Source organism: Schistocerca piceifrons, chromosome 8 (genome assembly GCF_021461385.2).
Source record: "Schistocerca piceifrons isolate TAMUIC-IGC-003096 chromosome 8, iqSchPice1.1, whole genome shotgun sequence".
In the NCBI taxonomy this organism is placed as follows: Eukaryota; Metazoa; Arthropoda; class Insecta; order Orthoptera; family Acrididae; genus Schistocerca; species Schistocerca piceifrons.
In genome coordinates, this window is record NC_060145.1 from 416,485,813 (window position 1) to 416,504,603 (window position 18,791).

The window sequence follows — 18,791 nt, forward strand, 5'->3', positions numbered from 1 at the left end:
TGAGCTGGAAGAATAACTGGCAGCACGCATCCATGTAGGATCAAATTTCTTTGATGCTCATAGTCATTATGGGTGTGAGTAGGGAGGAAGCAATTTTCATCTTCGAGTTGCATATTACAAAGATTTTTCAGTTTGTGTACCTATAACGAAACAAACTAAACTGTTGGTAACTTCTTGCTTTCTGGCATTCCTGTTGTGTCTTTGAACGGCCCTAAAAATCCCACAAGTTCTTTTGCAATGTTGTTGTCATAACCAGGAAGTTTTTCAGACACACCTCTCTACAGAAGTAGTTACATGACTTTGTCATACTGCCTTAGTATATAATGTAACATTGTAAATAAGCTGTTACACTTACTTCACTATCTTGCTTGAAGTTTGTCTGTATCAGATTCACATCACCAGTTTTCTTCAAGAAATAGCCACTATCTTTAGCAGCATTAACTCATAGAATAACCATCCCAAGCCCATCTATCAAAGAAACATTGTCTAGCATGTTTTTCTGGGCTTTGTTCAAAACATGTGTAATGCATGCATAATGCAGAAAGGATTGCAGTGCTTTGCATGTTTTAGTGCCTTCATCAGTTGCTAATGAAATCTTATTAAAATGCTGGGGATTTACTCCTAACAATTTGAATAACGTGTCCTTGATGTAGCTCTTAACAAATTCCCATACTTTTTTTCTTCTTCTCAGAAAAATGATTTGTCATCAGTGCCATATTACACAGTGCCTACTCTTGATATGCAAAGTGAACATTACTAAATAAGCAACACAGTTTCTGATATCTGTCGATTCCTGTATCTGCTGTACATCCACATGCATACATGCCTATAGCCTGGATAATGCTGGGCATCATACTCACTTATGTTTCATTGAATTCTCCTTCAGTGTTTTATACTACTATCACAGGATGGGCAAAATGTTGGAAACCTTTACATCTCTCAATTCTGAACCAGCATTTACAAATTCCTGATATAAAATGTAAAACCCTACGCCTAATGTTGTGTCTCTGGCACACATTTATAAGTACCTTTTTAATTTGTGTAGCTTTCACTGAAACTACTAATGCTTTGGGAATTACACTTAGTCATAATCTGCAGACATGCCTTCAGACATGTGGAGGCAGATCTGTAAGACAGGAGAATAGAGCACTCGCCGCAATGCATGTAGCCAACACCTTTATCAGTCATTGATGAAAATCTTGCTTAAACATTCTTACAACCAGCATTTTTCACACTCAGGATATATTATTTCGAATCAAGTTTCACTTTCACACTCTCCTTCATCTCGCGTTTGTTCACCATGATCCTACAGTGGCTAACTGAGCAGTGCTTGGGTAACTATAGCAGACGGTCAAGCAACTTGAGTGTATAATGCTCAAATGAGCATCATGGGAATAAAGTGTGGCTGCCCCCTCAGTCCAGACTGGCTGTATTGATATCTGACAGACTTAAACGGAGCTACATGCACCAAGCTGTTCGAGTCAGTGTTAACATAGATGCAGACCTCTAATCACTATGTTGTGTTCTTGAAATTTACCTCAGATGTGAAAGTCCTATCCTACAAGAAATTAAAGACAGAAGTGAGACTGTGTTGTGGAAATACTGTAAGCTTATATACCAAAACAATTGAGTGACATTTGTAGCATAAATCAAGTGGAAAATTTAAAAGATACAGTAATGTCCAACTATAGTTCTAAAATTATATCCATTTTTTTCAGCACCTCCTGCAACACCAGAGAAGATATTACTTGCTGCTATGACAGATTACAAACAATTTGATTTGTAGGAGAATCTTGTGTACATTGATTGCAGATATAGCATTGTGCAGACACAGTGAAAATAACTTTTCTTTTGTATAACCATATTTTGTTGTATAATGTACTGTTTAAGTTTGTGAAACTATAGAAATTTATTGACTTAATATGTTTTTTCTTTGTATGTATGAAGGGAATAATAAATCTATCTCAAAGTCCGTCAAATAGTGAACTTCATCTTCTTCAGTATACCATTTCCTTATTTTACATATAACAACAACTTAATCATTTTAAGACATACAAACAGCCGCAGCATAATCATAAATATGCAATTAAACTTCACTATGAGATTTTTGCAAGGTAACCAAATGTAAGTTTTGAGTGAATGCCATTGTGGGCACCATTGATTTCATGAGATCAATAATGCATCGCACTCATTAGTCCACAGAACAGCTGAATACAGCCATTACTTGAGTTTCTACTGGAATTAGTTATGTTCATCCTATCTATCTGAAACTCTCTCCCTGATTTATTATCATCATCAAAATTCCTCTTATAATCTTCCACTGAGGGCTTCAGCCTCTCCACTTCATCAACATAATTCAAAAAATCACTAATATTACCCCTAGGGGCAGGTACAAGCAATTCTCTAACTTTCTCATGCAACTTAGTTTCTAAACCCATAATTATTGATTCACTACCTAGCTCTTGGTCCAAATATTTCAGTTTGATTATCCAAAACCTTTCACAGTACTCTTCCTAGAGTCAAATCTCCCTGCTCCCCAAAATTCATTCCAAATTCTCTCCTGCTTCTCTTTGGACAAATATTCATCTAAAAATGCTTTCTTAAAGCTATGCCATACACACACACACACACACACACATATTATATATATATATATATATATATATATATATATATATATATATATATATATATATATATATTTAAAAACAAAGATGATGTGACTTACCATACGAAAGTGCTGGCAGGTCGATAGAAACACAAACAGACACATGCATACACACAAAATTCAAGCTTTCGCAACAAACTGTTGCCTCATCAGGAAAGAGGGAAGGAGAGGGAAAGACGAAAGGATGTGGATTTTAAGGGAGAGGGTAATGAGTCATTCCAATCCCGGGAGCGGAAAGACTTACCTTAGGGGGAAAAAAGGACGGGTATACACTCGCGCGCACACACACACACACACATATCCACACATAGTGCTGGCATGTTGATAGACACACCTGTGGTGAACTTGGGTTGGTAAACAACGATGTGCACAAAGGTTAGGTGGGTGTGTTGCCCACAAAACACGTTAAAGGGTGGAGAAATTTGGGAAAATTTCGAAAAAACTTTGTGTAAATGTATTAAAAGGAGTGGTTTTGTGCCTCTGTCTTATCCAAAGGCTTCACCTTCAGCCCTACTCCCAGATTCAACCAAACACCCCTCGTCAAAGATTTACTGTTCTACACTCGTACTCTCTGCTGGAAATATCACTTTGCCACGAAGAAAAATGATCCTAATCCCACTCCCCAAGACACTATCCAAATTGAACCCTGTCTGGAACAGTTACGTCCTCCGTCACAGTGGGACCCACCTCCTCTTCCTCAAAATCACCCTCTCCAAACCTTCTAGGAATTTCTCACTTCCAGCCTTACCTCTCAATCCTTCTTAAAATAACCTTAATCCTACTCCCAACATCACCACAGCTGAATCCCAGGCTATCCATGGTCTGAAGGCTGACCGATCCATCGTCATTCTTCCGGCGGACAAGGATTCCACGACCGTGGTACTTGATCGTCGGGAGTATGTGGCTGAGGGACTGCGCCAGCTTTCAGACAACACTACATACAAAGTTTGCCAAGGTAATCCCATTTCTGATGTCCAGGCAGAGCTTCAAGGAATCCTCAGAACCTTAGGCCCCCTACAAAACCTTTCACCTGACTCCATCAACCTCCTGACCCCACCGACACCCCGCACCCCTACCTTCTATCTACTTCCTTAGATTCACAAACCCAATCATCCCAGCCACCCCATTGTAGCTGGTTACCAAGCCCCCATAGAACGTATCTCTGCCTATGTAGATCAACACCTTCAACCCATTACAAGCAGTCTCCCATCCTTCATCAAAGACACCAACCACTTCCTCGAACACCTGGAATCCTTACACAATCCGTTACCCCCAGAAACCATCCTTGTAACCATTGATGCCACTTCCTTATACACAAATATTCCTCACGTCCAGGGCCTCGCTGCGATGGAGCACTTCCTTTCACGCCGATCACCTGCCACCCTACCTAAAACCTCTTTCCTCATTACCTTAGCCAGCTTCATCCTGACTCACAACTTCTTCACTTTCGAAGGCCAGACATACCAACAATTAAAGGGAACAGCCATGGGTACCAGGATGGCCCCTCATATGCCAACCTATTTATGGGTCGCTTAGAGGAAGCCTTCTTGGTTACCCAGGACTGCCAACCCAAAGTTTGGTACAGATTTATAGATGACATCTTCATGATCTGGACTCACAGTGAAGAAGAACTTCAGAATTTCCTCTCCAACCTCAACTCCTTTGGTTCCATCAGATTCACCTGGTCCTACTCCAAATCCCATGCCACTTTCCTTAACGTTGACCTCCACCTGTCCAATGGCCAGCTTCACACGTCCGTCCACATCTAACCCACCAACAAGCAACAGTACCTCCATTATGACAGCTGCCACCCATTCCACATCAAACGGTCCCTTCCCTACAGCCTAGGTCTTCATGGCAAACGAATCTGCTCCAGTCACGAATCCCTGAACCATTACACCAACAACCTGAAAACAGCTTTCACATCCCGCAACTACCCTCCCGATCTGGTACAGAAGCAAATTACCAGAGCCACTTCCTCATCCCCTCAAACCCAGAACGTCCCACAGAAGAACCCCAAAACTGCCCCACTTGTGACAGGATACTTTCCGGGACTGTATCAGTCTCTGAATGTGGCTCTCCAGCACGGATACGACTTCCTCAAATCCTGCCTGAAATGAGATCCATCCTTCATGAAATCCTCCCCACTCCACCAAGAGTGTCTTTCCGTCATCCACCTAACCTTCGTAACCTCTTGGTTCATCCCTATGAAATCCCCAAACCACCATCCCTACCCACCAGCTCCTACCCTTGTAACTGCCCCCAGTGTAAAACCTGTCCCATGCACCCTCCCACCACCACCTACTCCAGTCCTGTAACCCGGAAGGTGTACACGATCAAAGGCAGAGCCACATGTCAAAGCATACACGTGATTTACCAACTGACTTGCCTACACTGTGAAGCTTTCTATGTGGGAAAGACCAGCAACAAACTGTCCATTCGCATGAATGGACACAAGCAGACAGTGTTTGTTGGTAATGACGATCACCCTGTGGCAAAACATGCCCTGGTGCACGGCCAGCACATCTTGGCACAGTGTTACACCATCCGGGTTATCTGGATACTTCCCACTAACACCAACCTGTCAGAACTCCGGAGATGGGAACTTGCCCTTCAGTATATCCTCTCTTCCTGTTACCCACCAGGCCTCAACCACCGCTAATTTCAAGTTGCTGCCACTTATACCTCACCTGTCATTCGACATCTTTGTCTCTGTACTTCCACCTCGACTGACATCTGTGTGTGTGTGTGTGTGTGTGTGTGTGTGTGTGTGTGTGTGTGTGTGTGTGTGTGAATGTGTGCGCGCGCGCGCGTGTGTCCTTTTTTTCCCCCTAAGGTAAGTCTTTCCGCTCCCTGGATTGCAATGACTCCTTACCCTCTCCCTTAAAACCCACATCCTTTCGTCTTTCCCTCTCCTTCCCTCTTTCCCGATGAAGCAACCATCGGTTGAATTTTGTGTGTATGTTTGTGTGTCTATCAACATGCCAGCGCTTTCGTTTGGTAAGTTACATCATCTTTGTTTTTAGATATATTTTTCCCACGTGGAATGTTTGCCTCTATTATATATCTAAAAACAAAGATGATGTGACTTACCATACAAAAGTGCTGGCAGGTTAATACACCTATCGACCTGCCAGCACTTTCATATGGTAAGTCATATCAAGATGATGTGACTTACCATACGAAGGCACTGGCAGGTCGATAGACACAAAAACAAACATAATCATACACACAAAATTCAAGCTTTCACAACAAACGGTTGCTTCATCAGGAAAGAGGGGAGAGGGAAAGACGAAAGGATGTGGGTTTTAAGAGAGAGGGTAAGGAGTCATTCCAATTCTGGGAGTGGAAAGACTTACCTTAGGGGGAAAAAGGACAGGTATACACTCGCACACACACACACATATCCATCCGCACATACACAGACCAAGGACAGAGGTTTCGGATTGGGAGAGAGGTTTGGAGGAAAGGTTAACTACTGAATTGGGGTGTTGTGGTTCCAGATTGTGTTGATTGGAATTTTGAGGTTTTGGAGGGAGTAAAGATGGAAGTGGGAGATTGAGTAGATTGGAGAGACTGGGTTTGTGTGCAATGAGAGGAGGTTGAGGTTTGCTGGAAAGGTTGTGAAGGGTGAGTGAGTTGCCTTCCCGGAGGTGGGAAACCAGGAGATTGGATATGTGTGTGCGTGTGTGCGTGTGTGCGTGTGTGCGTGTGTGCATGTGTGCGTGTGTGTGTGTGTGTGTGCGCGCGCGCGCGCGAGTGTATACCCGTCCTTTTTTTCCCCTAAGGTAAGCCTTTCCGCTCCCAGGATTGGAATGACTCCTTACCCTCTCCCTTAAAATGCATTCCACGTGGGGAAAATATACCTGAAAACACAGATGATGTGACTTACCGAACGAAAGTGCTGGCAGGTCGATAGACACACAAACAAACACAAACATACACATGAAATTCAAGCTTTCGCAACAAACTGTTGCCTCATCAGGAAAGAGGGAAGGAGAGGGAAAGACGAAAGGATGTGGGTTTTAAGGGAGAGGGTATGGAGTCATTCCAATCCCGGGAGCAGAAAGACTGTGTATGTGCGGCTGGATGTGTGTGTGTGTGTGTGTGTGTGTGTGTGTGTGTGTGTGTATACCTGTCCTTTTTTCCCCCTAAGGTAAGTCTTTCCACTCCTGGGATTGGAATGACTCCTTACCCTCTCCCTTAAAACCCACATCCTTTCGTCTTTCCCTCTCCTTCCCTCTTTCCTGATGAGGCAACAGTTTGTTGCAAAAGCTTGAATTTCATGTGTATGTTTGTGTTTGTTTGTGTGTCTATCGACCTGCCAGCACTTTCGTTCTGTGAGTCACATCATCTGTGATTATATAACAAAGATGATGTGACTTACCAAATGAAAGTGCTGGCACGTCGATAGACACACAAACAAACACAAACATACACACAAAATACTAGCTTTCTAGAGGGTAAGGCGTCATTCCAATCCCGGGAGCAGAAAGACTTACCTTAGGGGGAAAAAAGGACGGGTATACACTCGCACACACACACATATCCACCCACACATATACGGACACAAGCAGACATATCTTGCATATGTGTGGATGGATGTGTGTGTGTGTGTGTGTGTGTGTGCGCGCGAGTGTATACCCGTCCTTTTTTTCCCCTAAGGTAAGTCTTTCCACTCCCGGGATTGGAATGACTCCTTACCCTCTCCTTTAAAACCCACTTCCTTTCGTCTTCCCCTCTCCTTCCCTCTTTCCTGATGAGGCAACAATTTGTTGCGAAAGCTTGAATTTTGTGTGTATGTTTGTGTTTGTTTGTGGTCTATCGACCTGCCAGCGTTTTTGTTCGGTAAGTCACCTCATCTTTGTATTTTTATATATATATATATATATATATATATATATATATATATATATATATATATATATGTATGTATATAACCCTTAAGGCTAGAATCTCAAGCAATTTGATGGAATACAGTGAAATAATAGTTTTTCTAAGTGATAATTTTGCCTGATCAGTAATGAGAGATAAGTTTGCCTTAGCATAAGGACCTTTTAGTATGGAGTGTTTTTCAGTAGACTCAATTTTTCATTGCATAAGCAGAGCAGTTGTTTAATTATTAGATAATAAAGCAAAATGAAATAATAAAATCATGAATAATATTAGGGTCCTAATGGTTAGGGAGCCTCTCTCTCCAGTAGGGATAATTTTTGAGAACGCACTGCACTAGCTAACAAAGTAAGAAATGTAAGAAAAATAATGGAGCTGACAGGCATCATTGGGTAGTGAAAAAGAAAACTACTTACAAACAAATGTGGTGTAACTATAGTGATCTATTTTTGAACTAGGCAACATTGGGTACTGAGTATATTATGCAATTCATGACACTGCATCTGGGAATGAGAGCTTAACAGAAAGAGCAATATTTTAGTGAGGTACAAGTTATATAATGCTGCATTATTGGATCTATAGGTTATCTGAAAACCTCTATTGGTATTCTGAGGAATTATGAGCTTAAAGTGGTAATACTTTTTTTTTTGCAAGGTAAAGTAATTTTATTGATCAACTGATAACAGAGGTGCTACAGTGATGTGAATATTCTGACAGGTTAACTGTTTGGTAACATTTTGTGATTTTGTGAAGATTTAATTTTCTGGCTGAATGAGAGTAGTACTCAGAGTTGTGTGGAGAAGAATGGCAATGACTTGGTACAACTTCCATGCTCTTACTTTTGATTTGAGTAATAATTATGTGATTGTGACTCTGTTCCTTTTTCATAATGTAGTGATTAGTAAATCTATGCTACTCCACTTCTTGAGTTTTTGCCAAAGATAATGTACAAATTTTGGACATTACTGTGAAATGAGTTCATGAAAGGTGTGAATTTCAATCCAGAATTTGACATTTTAGTGATTTTGCAAATGGAAAAGAAACCCAAATCTTTCAAGTTTAACCAGTTTGAGACAGAGTTGTGATCTAGAGTGATGCTTCGTAGTGTAACGTGTACTTGATTTTAAATTTTTACTAATTCCCACCTTTCGTACTAGAGTCAGTTTTAGTGCTAATTACGATGATGGGTACATATAGCTCTACTCCTGTGTATGTGTATTCATAATTATTTGAAATGCTGTCCTAATGAATGTTGTAGAATTCAAATCTTTGTGTGAAAAAATTGTCAACAGAGAGAATTTTTATAGGTCAGGTCAAGAGTCGATAAATTTAAGAAGTTTACAGTTGTGTGTTTGTTGGTTTCCACATTTGGGTTTTGTGATGTACTAGAAAATTTACTTCTAACCTGAAACTTAGGTCATATAGTAACAAGCAAGTTGTGTGAAACAATGCAGAAAATGTTTTGTTTAGTTTACACAATAGGTTTCCCTTTCTTTGACCTATCTCGTGTGATACATCATAGTTTCAATAGCGCCCCACTTGTTCCTGTATTTATTCTGTACCCAAATTGGTCTTCCCCAAATTCAACTTGTACCAGTTCTTCCATCTTTCTGTAAATAATTCAGTTCAGTGTTTTGCAATCATGACTTTTTAAACTGATGGTTTGGTAGTATTCACACCTGTCAGCAATTGCATTCTTTGGAAGTGGAATTATATCCTCCTTGAGGTTTGAAAGTATTTTGCCTGTCTCATATCTGGGATACCAGGTGTAATAGTGTGGTCATGGCTGGCTTTCCTGAGGAGCTCAATAATTCTGAGGGAATGTTACCTAATTCAGGCACCTTGTTTCGACTTTTATCTTTCAGTACTCCATCAAATTCTTATCACATGTCCCATGTCATCTTCATCTACATCTTCTTTCTCTTCTAAAATATTGTCTTCAAGTTCATTTCCCTTGTATAATATGGTATAGGCAGTGTATTTACTGAATAAAACTGACTGCAGTATTTGACATGATGGCCACAACATAGCCATTTATTCCCGTGTAGAACACTGGTATGTTGTGTAATTAGTGCCACTAAATGTAAGGCATATCTTAATTATTTTGAGAATCAAGTTATTCATTCCATATATTGAGTTAAAATGAGGAAGTTTCGTAACCCCCTTGATGTAGATTTCAAAGAAAGAGAGAGAGACAGAGAGAGAGAGAGAGAGAGAGAGAGAGAGAGAGAGAGAGAGAGGCCTGGTTTCAGATCTTATTTCTGTACCTATCCACTGCACATCACTTCCCCAGTTACTAATCTAATTACTTTCTTACTTCTGTATTTTGGAAAGCCAATTTTCTTCCATCCTCTCAAGATTGTGTCATTGGGACCTCCTGAGGACGGAAGAGAGTAGCTGCTGAAATATCATATAATCAGCATTACACCACATGGCTGGTCACCCAGATGGCATTCAAAGCCATTAACACTGGAAAAATCTAAAATTACTTATCAAAATGTGTGTTTACATAATAACTTATCTGCATTAATGTATGAAACAGTTATTTCACACTGAATGAAGTGTGGTGTTTAATGTCACTAAATCCACAGAAAAGCAGAAAAGAGGAAAGGAAGATACTGCTATGCCTTGATTCTTTATCTTCATCCTTACCTTCTGCTAGTGGCAAAATTAATAAAATTTATTTTTCTGTGTGCATTTCTACAGTGCCACAAATCACAGTTTTTAGAAACAATTACTCTGTTTTAACATCTGTGGAAAAACTAATACAGGTTTGTTAGCCATATTTCTCCCATTTCTGTGGCTATTCAAGTCACTGTCAGTAAACTTAATGCTATCTTGCAGCTCAGCTACAAGCTTTTAAGTGTAATTATCATGCAATAATATGAGAAAAAACGTTCACTATTTTAAAGATCAGTTTTTATTTGATTTTACATCACGAATTACACAAAGTTACTGTAATGGCAATTTTCGATATTCTTTCAAAGTTAACACTAAAAAAGGTCATATAAAATTAACAGTACTGCCATTACATTCCAGGTACTCTATACAGGTAATTCACTTAATGCCGTAAGTTAATGTGTGGCATATAAAATTTTATTGTCGAACTTTATTTTGTAGTCATTTTAAAACATATAGTGTACAATTTTTTCTCTACAAAAATAAATATTTTTTTCTTCATTTCACTCCTGAAAGAGAGAGGTTTACGTATAGGAAGTTCCAATTTAACAGAGTAAAATTTTATGATATTGATTCTACGTATTACATCACAGAGCAGCTTGTTAGATTGCACATACAGCAAATGTAAAACCAAAATTCTTAAAATATGTACCTCTTGGTAATACAAAAATTCTTTAGAACATTTGAAATAGTGAATCACTATTCTCCGTACTCATCTTCCACATACAGAGCAAAATTTGTTATTCTTACTCTGACAGATTCTGTGGTTCACATATAAATTACATTCATTCTATAAAAAATTGTATACAAGAAAGAAAAACTTACTGAAAATTGATGAATTCAAATGTTGTGTAAAGTAACAGAAATATAATAAAAGAACACAAAGTGCAGTTCCTACAATATTTAGCCAAAACACAACCAGAAGATGTTGAGTGCCAGTTGTACCAAATGACAGATATAAGGGTTTGTCCATTCTTAAAACAAGAGTGCTGGGTAGTACACAAAAAAACCAAGATGTTTCATAAGATAAAGGATTTTGTAACAAAGGAGCAATGCAGCTGAGAATGGAAAGTTAGTAAGATCACAAGGTTAATTAGAAAAGAGAGTGAATGCTTAATAATAGTCTGTATGCCAAAAGTAGGGATACCAGGTACCCTTTTACCATCTTGTATTTTCACTTAATCAGCCATTTCATTTTATTTTTTCTAAGCAACCTATGATCTCTAAACTTTTGCTCCCTCTTCTGCTAAACTCTCATTAAATTCATACAACCTAGAACTGTGTGCCACTTTGCGCACATCTCCCTAATTTAGCATACTGTCATCTGTGAATATGTTTGGCCTTTTCATGTCTGTATAGAATTACTCAAATTATTTTTTTCTTGAAAGTGTTACCATTCTGGCAATACTCTATATTTTATGATGTCTCTATCTTACTTGCAACTGTTTACTTTCTGTCTACTATAAATTTGTCTAAATCAGAGTCAAAAGCTGCACATTTCTTTCAGTGTTTCTGACAATGCTCCCGTCCCCTTTCTTTATCTTTTTTAGTAATTCTACAACAAAAGAATCCAGAACCAAAATCAATTTGTGTAGTGTTACACATAGGTGTGCCAGCCAAGTTACTCTCAGTTTTGTTGGCCCAATAGACCTCTATACTTAAACGGGGGAAATTAATTTTTTAATACTTATGATGAACTTGCAGGGTAAAAAAAATGTTTTGAAGACATAACTATAGCGGAACTAAGTAAAGTGTTAGAAAATTTTAACTGTATTTATTGTCTTTAAACACACTGGCAATCTTTACCTATGTGGATAACAGTATTTTACCATGCCCAACATTTGTCATCAATTAACCATATGCGAAATGTTTATCATCCTTCTTATTAAACATTGAGCAATAACTGCTAACAGCATCAATCCTTATTGTATACATCTGATGTTCTTCCTGTCTTTATTTTGCTACTTCTAAAGCTAGTGGTCTTACACAATACACTGTTTCTCTCATTCAGCTGATATGCACCTTCTAAAGTATAGGTAATACAGTTTTTAATGTATGCACAACAAATTGCTTAAATGAAGATGCTGAAACATGGAGTAAAAAAATCTGGATAGTTATATACACTTTTAATAATTTGCTTCTGCTGGTATGTGAGCACAAGAGCAATCATTTATTTTCTTCTTTCCAGAATTGAGCAAAAAATCTACATGCATCTTGCTGCAGTACATATTTTTCATAAAACAAAACTGCAATATGTCTTATTATTTTACTTGTAATGTCAGTGTTCAGCGATCAGTCATTGATACAAAGCTGTATACATGCACAAGGATCTCCACTCCATTGAGCTTTACAGATAGTCATGGATAAAACAAGTTGAAGGAGTACTTCCAAATTGTTCACATTTTGAGCTCTCTGTGGAAAACATTGTTTTCACTGCATTCACAACAGTAACAAACACAATACACCATGGAAATTAAAGCCAGTTACAAGATGAACCGACATGTTAACAATAAAAAAATTGTTCTGGTGGCAGTTCGAGCTGCCATCAAACATCCATGTACTCCCAACTGCCATTGCAGGGCTGATATTAGCGTAGCCACTGTCCACTGTATGAAACAGAGTCTTAATATCATTCAAAATCACAAATCTTGGGCCACAAGCCTGCTTGCTGCAGATTAGTGATCCAAAACACCCTGCAGATTCTAATTTGTTGCACCATTTTCAGGTCCTGTGAGGAATGCAGGGTTCAGAGTTTCAAATGTTTTACCATTGCCATTTGCTGGATGCCCATTTGCAGCAATGTCCTTCTTCTGCTTCTCTGAAGGCTTCACATAGTGACTTGTACCTTCCAAGTGAAGTGTTTCCTGTCGCTTGCTAGAACGCCACAAGCAGGCTGCAGCAATAAGCAGCAGAAGGGCTCCAAGAGCAATCAGACCAAATGAGATGGCTGATCTAGCAATAGGAGGAGCTGTTGCAGCAAGATTGAGCAGCTCAGTGACATCAGTTGGGAGTCCATCAACACCCTGTGGGAAATCAAACATCAGTTTGGATTGTCTTAGGCTGTTATGTCCTATCAGTGTCAATATACTTTACAATCATATATGAAGTTTTCTAATTTTTGCAAACTCTTAATTATTGGCAAATAATTAAAAAGAGTCTGAAATTTTAAAGGTGTTAATATCATGTACTGTTTCATTTACCTAAAATGTAATGTATGTGTTTCTCCTCAGTAGATACACCATTAAGCTGTCAAATTTATTAGAAATACTGAACAACGCAGAGGGGGAGGTTTAGGCTTCTGAATAATACTACAAAAAGTTTATGTAGAACATGGAAAATATGTTCCTAGAATGCATTTGAATAATTGTTCTTAATTAACATGAGCAGACTAGTCATCACATGGAATTCCAATGTACTATTTTTGCATGTATATTGTGAGGTACCAGTTGGTTAGTTAGTTAGTTAGTTGGTTGGTTGGTTGGTTGGTTGGGGTTGAAAGGACCAAACAGCAAGGTCATCAGTCCTTTGTTTCAAATGTGGTCCATTCCAATAGTATGACATCTCAGAAAAGTCAGAATGATAAAAGGGAAAAGGCTAAAAAATGTAAAAGGGCAGTCATGTTGTCAACGGTAAAAACAAAATGAGATAAGTCCGCAAGAGAGTGAACCCAATGCTTTGCTAGAGGCAGGAAATATCCCACCTCTGAAGCAGCAGAGGCAAAATCACTTGCGACTTAAAAGGTGCAACCGCTAGAATGTAGAAGTGTGTATGGGAAAAGGAGACTAACCAATCCTAAAAAATGATAAAAACAGAGTAAAAGGGGAAGAAAAGAGGATCTCAGTCAGGGAGGGGAGTTGGAAATCTCCAAACACGGCCTACAGTGGGAGATGCCCCAACACCAGAGAGAGATTAAAAACCTTAAAACTGAGAATAAAAACCACTTTCACGGAGGAAACCGAGAACCAGATCAACCATCCGTGAATCGTCAGCCAACATCAAAGGTAAAGTGTGGGGGAGTCTGTACTTAGCACGCAGAGCCAAAAGAAGGGGGCATTCAACCAAAATGTGGGCTACTGACTGGAAGGCTCCACAACCACAAAGTGGGGGTGGCTTATCACGCAAAAGAAAATCATGGGTCAGCCTGGTATGGCCAATGCGGAGATGACACAGTGTGGTCGAGTCCATTTGGGAGAGGTAAAAAGGAAGAATGCCACAGGCCTGGTGTCACCTTAATCACACAAAGTTTATTAGACAGGGAAGTAGTCTCCCAAGAGTTGGCCCATGATTGTGCAAAGTGGGATTTGATGTGAAGCCGTAAATCCGCTGCAGGAGAGGTTACAGAAAATGGGGGTAAGAGACTGCTCCCCCAGCCAAATGATCAGCGAGCTCATTACCCGGTATACGGTATACCCACATGGCCAGGGACCCAAAGGAAGTCAACAGAACAAGCAGCATGGTGAATATCAGTGAGATGGTCATGGATGGCAGAGACCAAGGGATGGCGAGAAAAACACCGGTCAATAGCCAGAAGGCCACTCATTGAGTCTGTACATAACAAAATGCAGGTGTGTTGGGACTGTTTAATAAAGGTAAGGGCCTGGGAAATTGCCATCAGTTCCGCAGTTAACACCCCACATGTAGGCGGCAGCAGATGATTTTCCATTCCAACAGAGTACATGAAGGCATATCCCACATGATCAGCAGATTTAGAGCGATCAGTGTAAAAAACAACAGCATCCCAAAACTCCCATAAAATTCGGTGGAAAAAGGAACAGAACACTGTTGGGGGGATGGAATCGTTCAGACCTTGGTGGAGATCCATCCAAATTCAAGGCCGAGGAACTAACCAAGGAGGGGTGGAGAGGGGGGGGGGAGGGAGGGGAGATCACAGCTTCAACCAGAAGACTATCAACAGGGCTAGTAGGGAAGGCACCAGTGGCCAAACGGATACCACGATGGTGGACTGGATCCAGCATCTGCAATGTGGAAGGAGCAGCCAAACCATAAACTTGACAACCATAGTCCAAGTGAGACAGAACTAGAGCATGATAAAGACAGAGAAGGAGGGAGTGGTCCGCACCCCAAGAGGCATGGGCAAGGAAGCGAAGGACACTGAGTTTACGGAAACAACCTACCTTCGGAAGTATGATATGGGGCAGCCAAGTGAGCTTATTGTCGAAAAGAAGACCCAGGAAACGAAACTGTGGAACCACAGGCAATCATTGTGCATCAAGATAGAGCTCTGGATCAGGGTGGATCGTAGTACGGCAACAGAAGTGGACCACCCACGATTTTAAAGGAGAGAACTGAAACCCATGTGAGAGGATCCATACAGAGGCACTCTGGATAGCTCCCTGGAGCTGCCGCTCTGCAGATGCCATTGGAGGAACTAACCCAAATGCAGAAATCATCCACATATAGGGCAGAGGCGACCAAAGGACTGACAGAGGCCACAAGTCCATCGATAGCAATGAGGAAAAGAAGTACACTCAAGACAGAACCCTGTGGGATGCCCGTCTCCTGGTTCCATGGAGAACTAAAAACAGTACCAACCCAAACCCTGAAAGACTGATGGAACAGGAACTGGCGGGTAAAAATCGGGAGTGAGCCCACCCACTGATGAAGTGTAAGTAAGATGTGATGGTGCCAGGCCGTGTCATAGGACTTGTGTAGGTCAAAAAATACTGCAACCAAAAGGCGGTGCAGGGAAAAAGCGTACCGAAATCCGGACTCCAAGCAAAGTTAATGATCGATCGGAGACCGTCCCTCTCGGAAGACACACTGGTAAGGGGACAATAGATCCTGAGATTTGAGGACCCAATTGAGCCGACAGGCCACCACCTGTTCAAGTAACTTGCAAACAACATTGGTCAGACTAATTGGCTGATAGCTGTAAACAAATAGGGGGTATTTACCAGGCTTAAGGACAGAAACCACAATGCTATCCCTCCACTGAGAAGGGAAGTCACCCTGGAGCCAGCCAGATACGGTTAAACACCCGGAGAAGATGTTGCCGTTGTGGAGCACTGAGATGTTGAAGCAGTTGGTTATGAATGGAGTCTGGGCCAGGGGCCGTATCATAAGAAGAAGAAAGTGCGGAAAGAAATTCCCATTCAGTAAAAGGTTCGTTGTAAGATTCTGACTGACAAGGGGTAAGCATAAGGTGGAAGGTTCGGCCTGCTGTTTCCAGTGAAGGAAAGCAGCCAGTTAGGAGTCTGATGCTGATGCCATTGTAAAATGGGTTGCAAGATGTTCTGCAAGAATCAACGGGTCCATACAAAGGCCATCTGGAAAGTGAAGGCCTGGGAGGGTGGACTGCCGATGGCAACCTTGGAGAGAGTTAAGTGTAGCCCACACCCATGACATAGGGACAGTAGAACCGAGGGAAAAAACAAATCGTTCCCAACATATCCGTTTGCTCTGTTTGGTTAAATGACGGGCTTTAGCATGAAGGTAACATCAACAAAAGCAAAACGAGGATAATGGAATGTAGTCAAATTAAATCGGGTGATGCTGAGGGGATTAGATTAGGAAATGAGACACTTAAAGTAGTAAAGGAGTTTTGCTATTTAGGGAGTAAAATAACTGATGATGGTCGAAGTAGAGAGGATATAAAATGTAGACTGGCAATGGCAAGGAAATCGTTTCTGAAGAAGAGAAATTTGTTAACATCGGGTATAGATTTAAGTGTCAGGAAGTCATTTCTGAAAGTATTTGTATGGAGTGTAGCCATGTATGGAAGTGAAACATGGACGATAACTAGTTTGGACAAGAGGAGAATAGAAGCTTTCGAAATGTGGTGCTACAGAAGAATGCTGAAGATAGGGTGGGTAGATCACGTAACTAATGAGGAGGTATTGAATAGGATTTGGGAGAAGAGAAGTTTGTGGCACAACTTGACTAGAAGAAGGGATCGCTTGGTAGGACATGTTTTGAGGCATCAAGGGATCACAAATTTAGCATTGGAGGGCAACGTGGAGGGTAAAAATCGTAGAGGGAGACCAAGAGATGAATACACTAAGCAGATTCAGAAGGATGTAGGTTGCAGTAGGTACTGGGAGATGAAGAAGCTTGCACAGGATAGAGTAGCATGGCGAGCTGCATCAAACCAGTCTCAGGACTGAAGACCACAACAACAACAACAACAACAACAACAACAACAACAACAGCATGAAGGTGTTTAAAGGTAATAAGGCTGGCAACTGATGGGTGCCTCTTAACGTGTTGCAACGCTCGATGGCGATCATGGATGGCGATGGCAATGGCAATGGCAATGGACGTACTCCACCACGGGCCTGCTGGTGATGAAATGGTCCAGATGAGGATGGAACAGCAAGGCTAGCAGCACAAACAATCGCGTCAGATACGTCACGCAGGATGTCATCAATACAACCTGACAAAGAGGGAGAAAACACGACCTGTGCAGTGTATAGAGGCCAATCAGCACATTGGAAAGACCAATGAGGTAACCAGTCCATCGGGGAGCGGAAAGGGAAAGAGAGAATCAACAGGAAATGGTCACTATCACAAAGGTCATCGTGTGGCAACCAGTGTAATGAAGGGAGGAGAGAGGGAGAAGAAAGAGATACATCAATGGCATAAAAGGTATTATGACCGGCACTGAAATGAGTAGGGGAGTCATCATTAAGAAGCCACAAGTTGTGGTCTGTAATAAACTGGTGTATGAGAAGACCTCATCTAGATGGAAATGCACTGCCCCACAAGGGATGATAAGCATTAAAATCCCCGAGAGGGGGGAAGGGAGGAGAAAGTTGCTGAAGAAGGGCAGTTAAGGCAGCAGGTGAAAGAGACTTGTCAGGAGGGAGATAAAGATTGCAAACTATGACCTCAGAGTCGAGGTGAACCCTAAATGTAGTTTGAAGAGGAAACCACATGCTAGCATTGTCTGTACGGACCAACGTACAAACACCACCAGAAGCCTGCAGGGGTCCGATCCGATTTCGACAGAAACACGGAACCCAAAGAGGGTCGGTGAGTGATCATCAGTAAAATGAGATTCCTGTAGAACCACACAAGCTGCAGAGTAAGACGAAAGAAGGGATTTCAATTCCAGAAGGTGATGGTAGTATCCATTACAACTCCAATGGATAACCACAGAACAATGATTTAAATGGGGGCTGAACAGGCTAAAGTCAGTCATACCACCAGGTCACCACCTGTCACCGACAAGGAGGGGACGACATCCATGAATGACGGGTCAGAATCTGGTTGTGAAGCTGGGGATGGGACCTCTGGTGACACCAGAGGCTCTTTGTCTTGGGACTTATATTTCTTCTTCTTCTTCTTTTCTGTTTGAGATCGAGGAGGGCTGTGTGGCATAAAGGAGCCAGCTGCAGCATGATTGGGAACAGAAAGAGATCGAGTGACCTGGGGCTGACAAACCACGGATCTCATGGTCGTCGCGTGGCAGCAGACCTTTGGCCTGGAAGGTGCCGGGAAGGGGCATCCCGGGAGGGGCACCGTTGACCGGCAGACGCTGAAGGAGTGGCACACTTCTCCAGCTGGGGAGGGGGAGCAGCGCCCAGAGGAG

General features: G+C 41.2%; 2 protein-coding genes across 3 annotated transcripts in view; one reads left to right on the forward strand and one right to left on the reverse strand.

Moving 5' to 3' along the window:
• LOC124711217 (indole-3-acetaldehyde oxidase-like) overlaps window positions 1-1,979 on the forward strand; it is a 243,070-nt gene extending 241,091 nt beyond the window's left edge. Inside the window, exon 27 of the mRNA XM_047241173.1 lies at window positions 1,719-1,979. Coding sequence (XP_047097129.1) covers window positions 1,719-1,786 — 68 coding nt within the window. The 3' untranslated portion in view covers window positions 1,787-1,979. The remainder of the gene's footprint in view (window positions 1-1,718) is intronic.
• An 8,484-nt stretch (window positions 1,980-10,463) lies between these two features.
• LOC124711192 (scavenger receptor class B member 1) overlaps window positions 10,464-18,791 on the reverse strand; it is a 685,541-nt gene continuing 677,213 nt past the window's right edge. For both annotated transcript variants that reach the window (XM_047241121.1, XM_047241120.1), the window contains one exon: window positions 10,464-13,263. In XM_047241121.1, coding sequence (XP_047097077.1) covers window positions 12,943-13,263 — 321 coding nt within the window. In that variant the 3' untranslated portion in view covers window positions 10,464-12,942. The remainder of the gene's footprint in view (window positions 13,264-18,791) is intronic.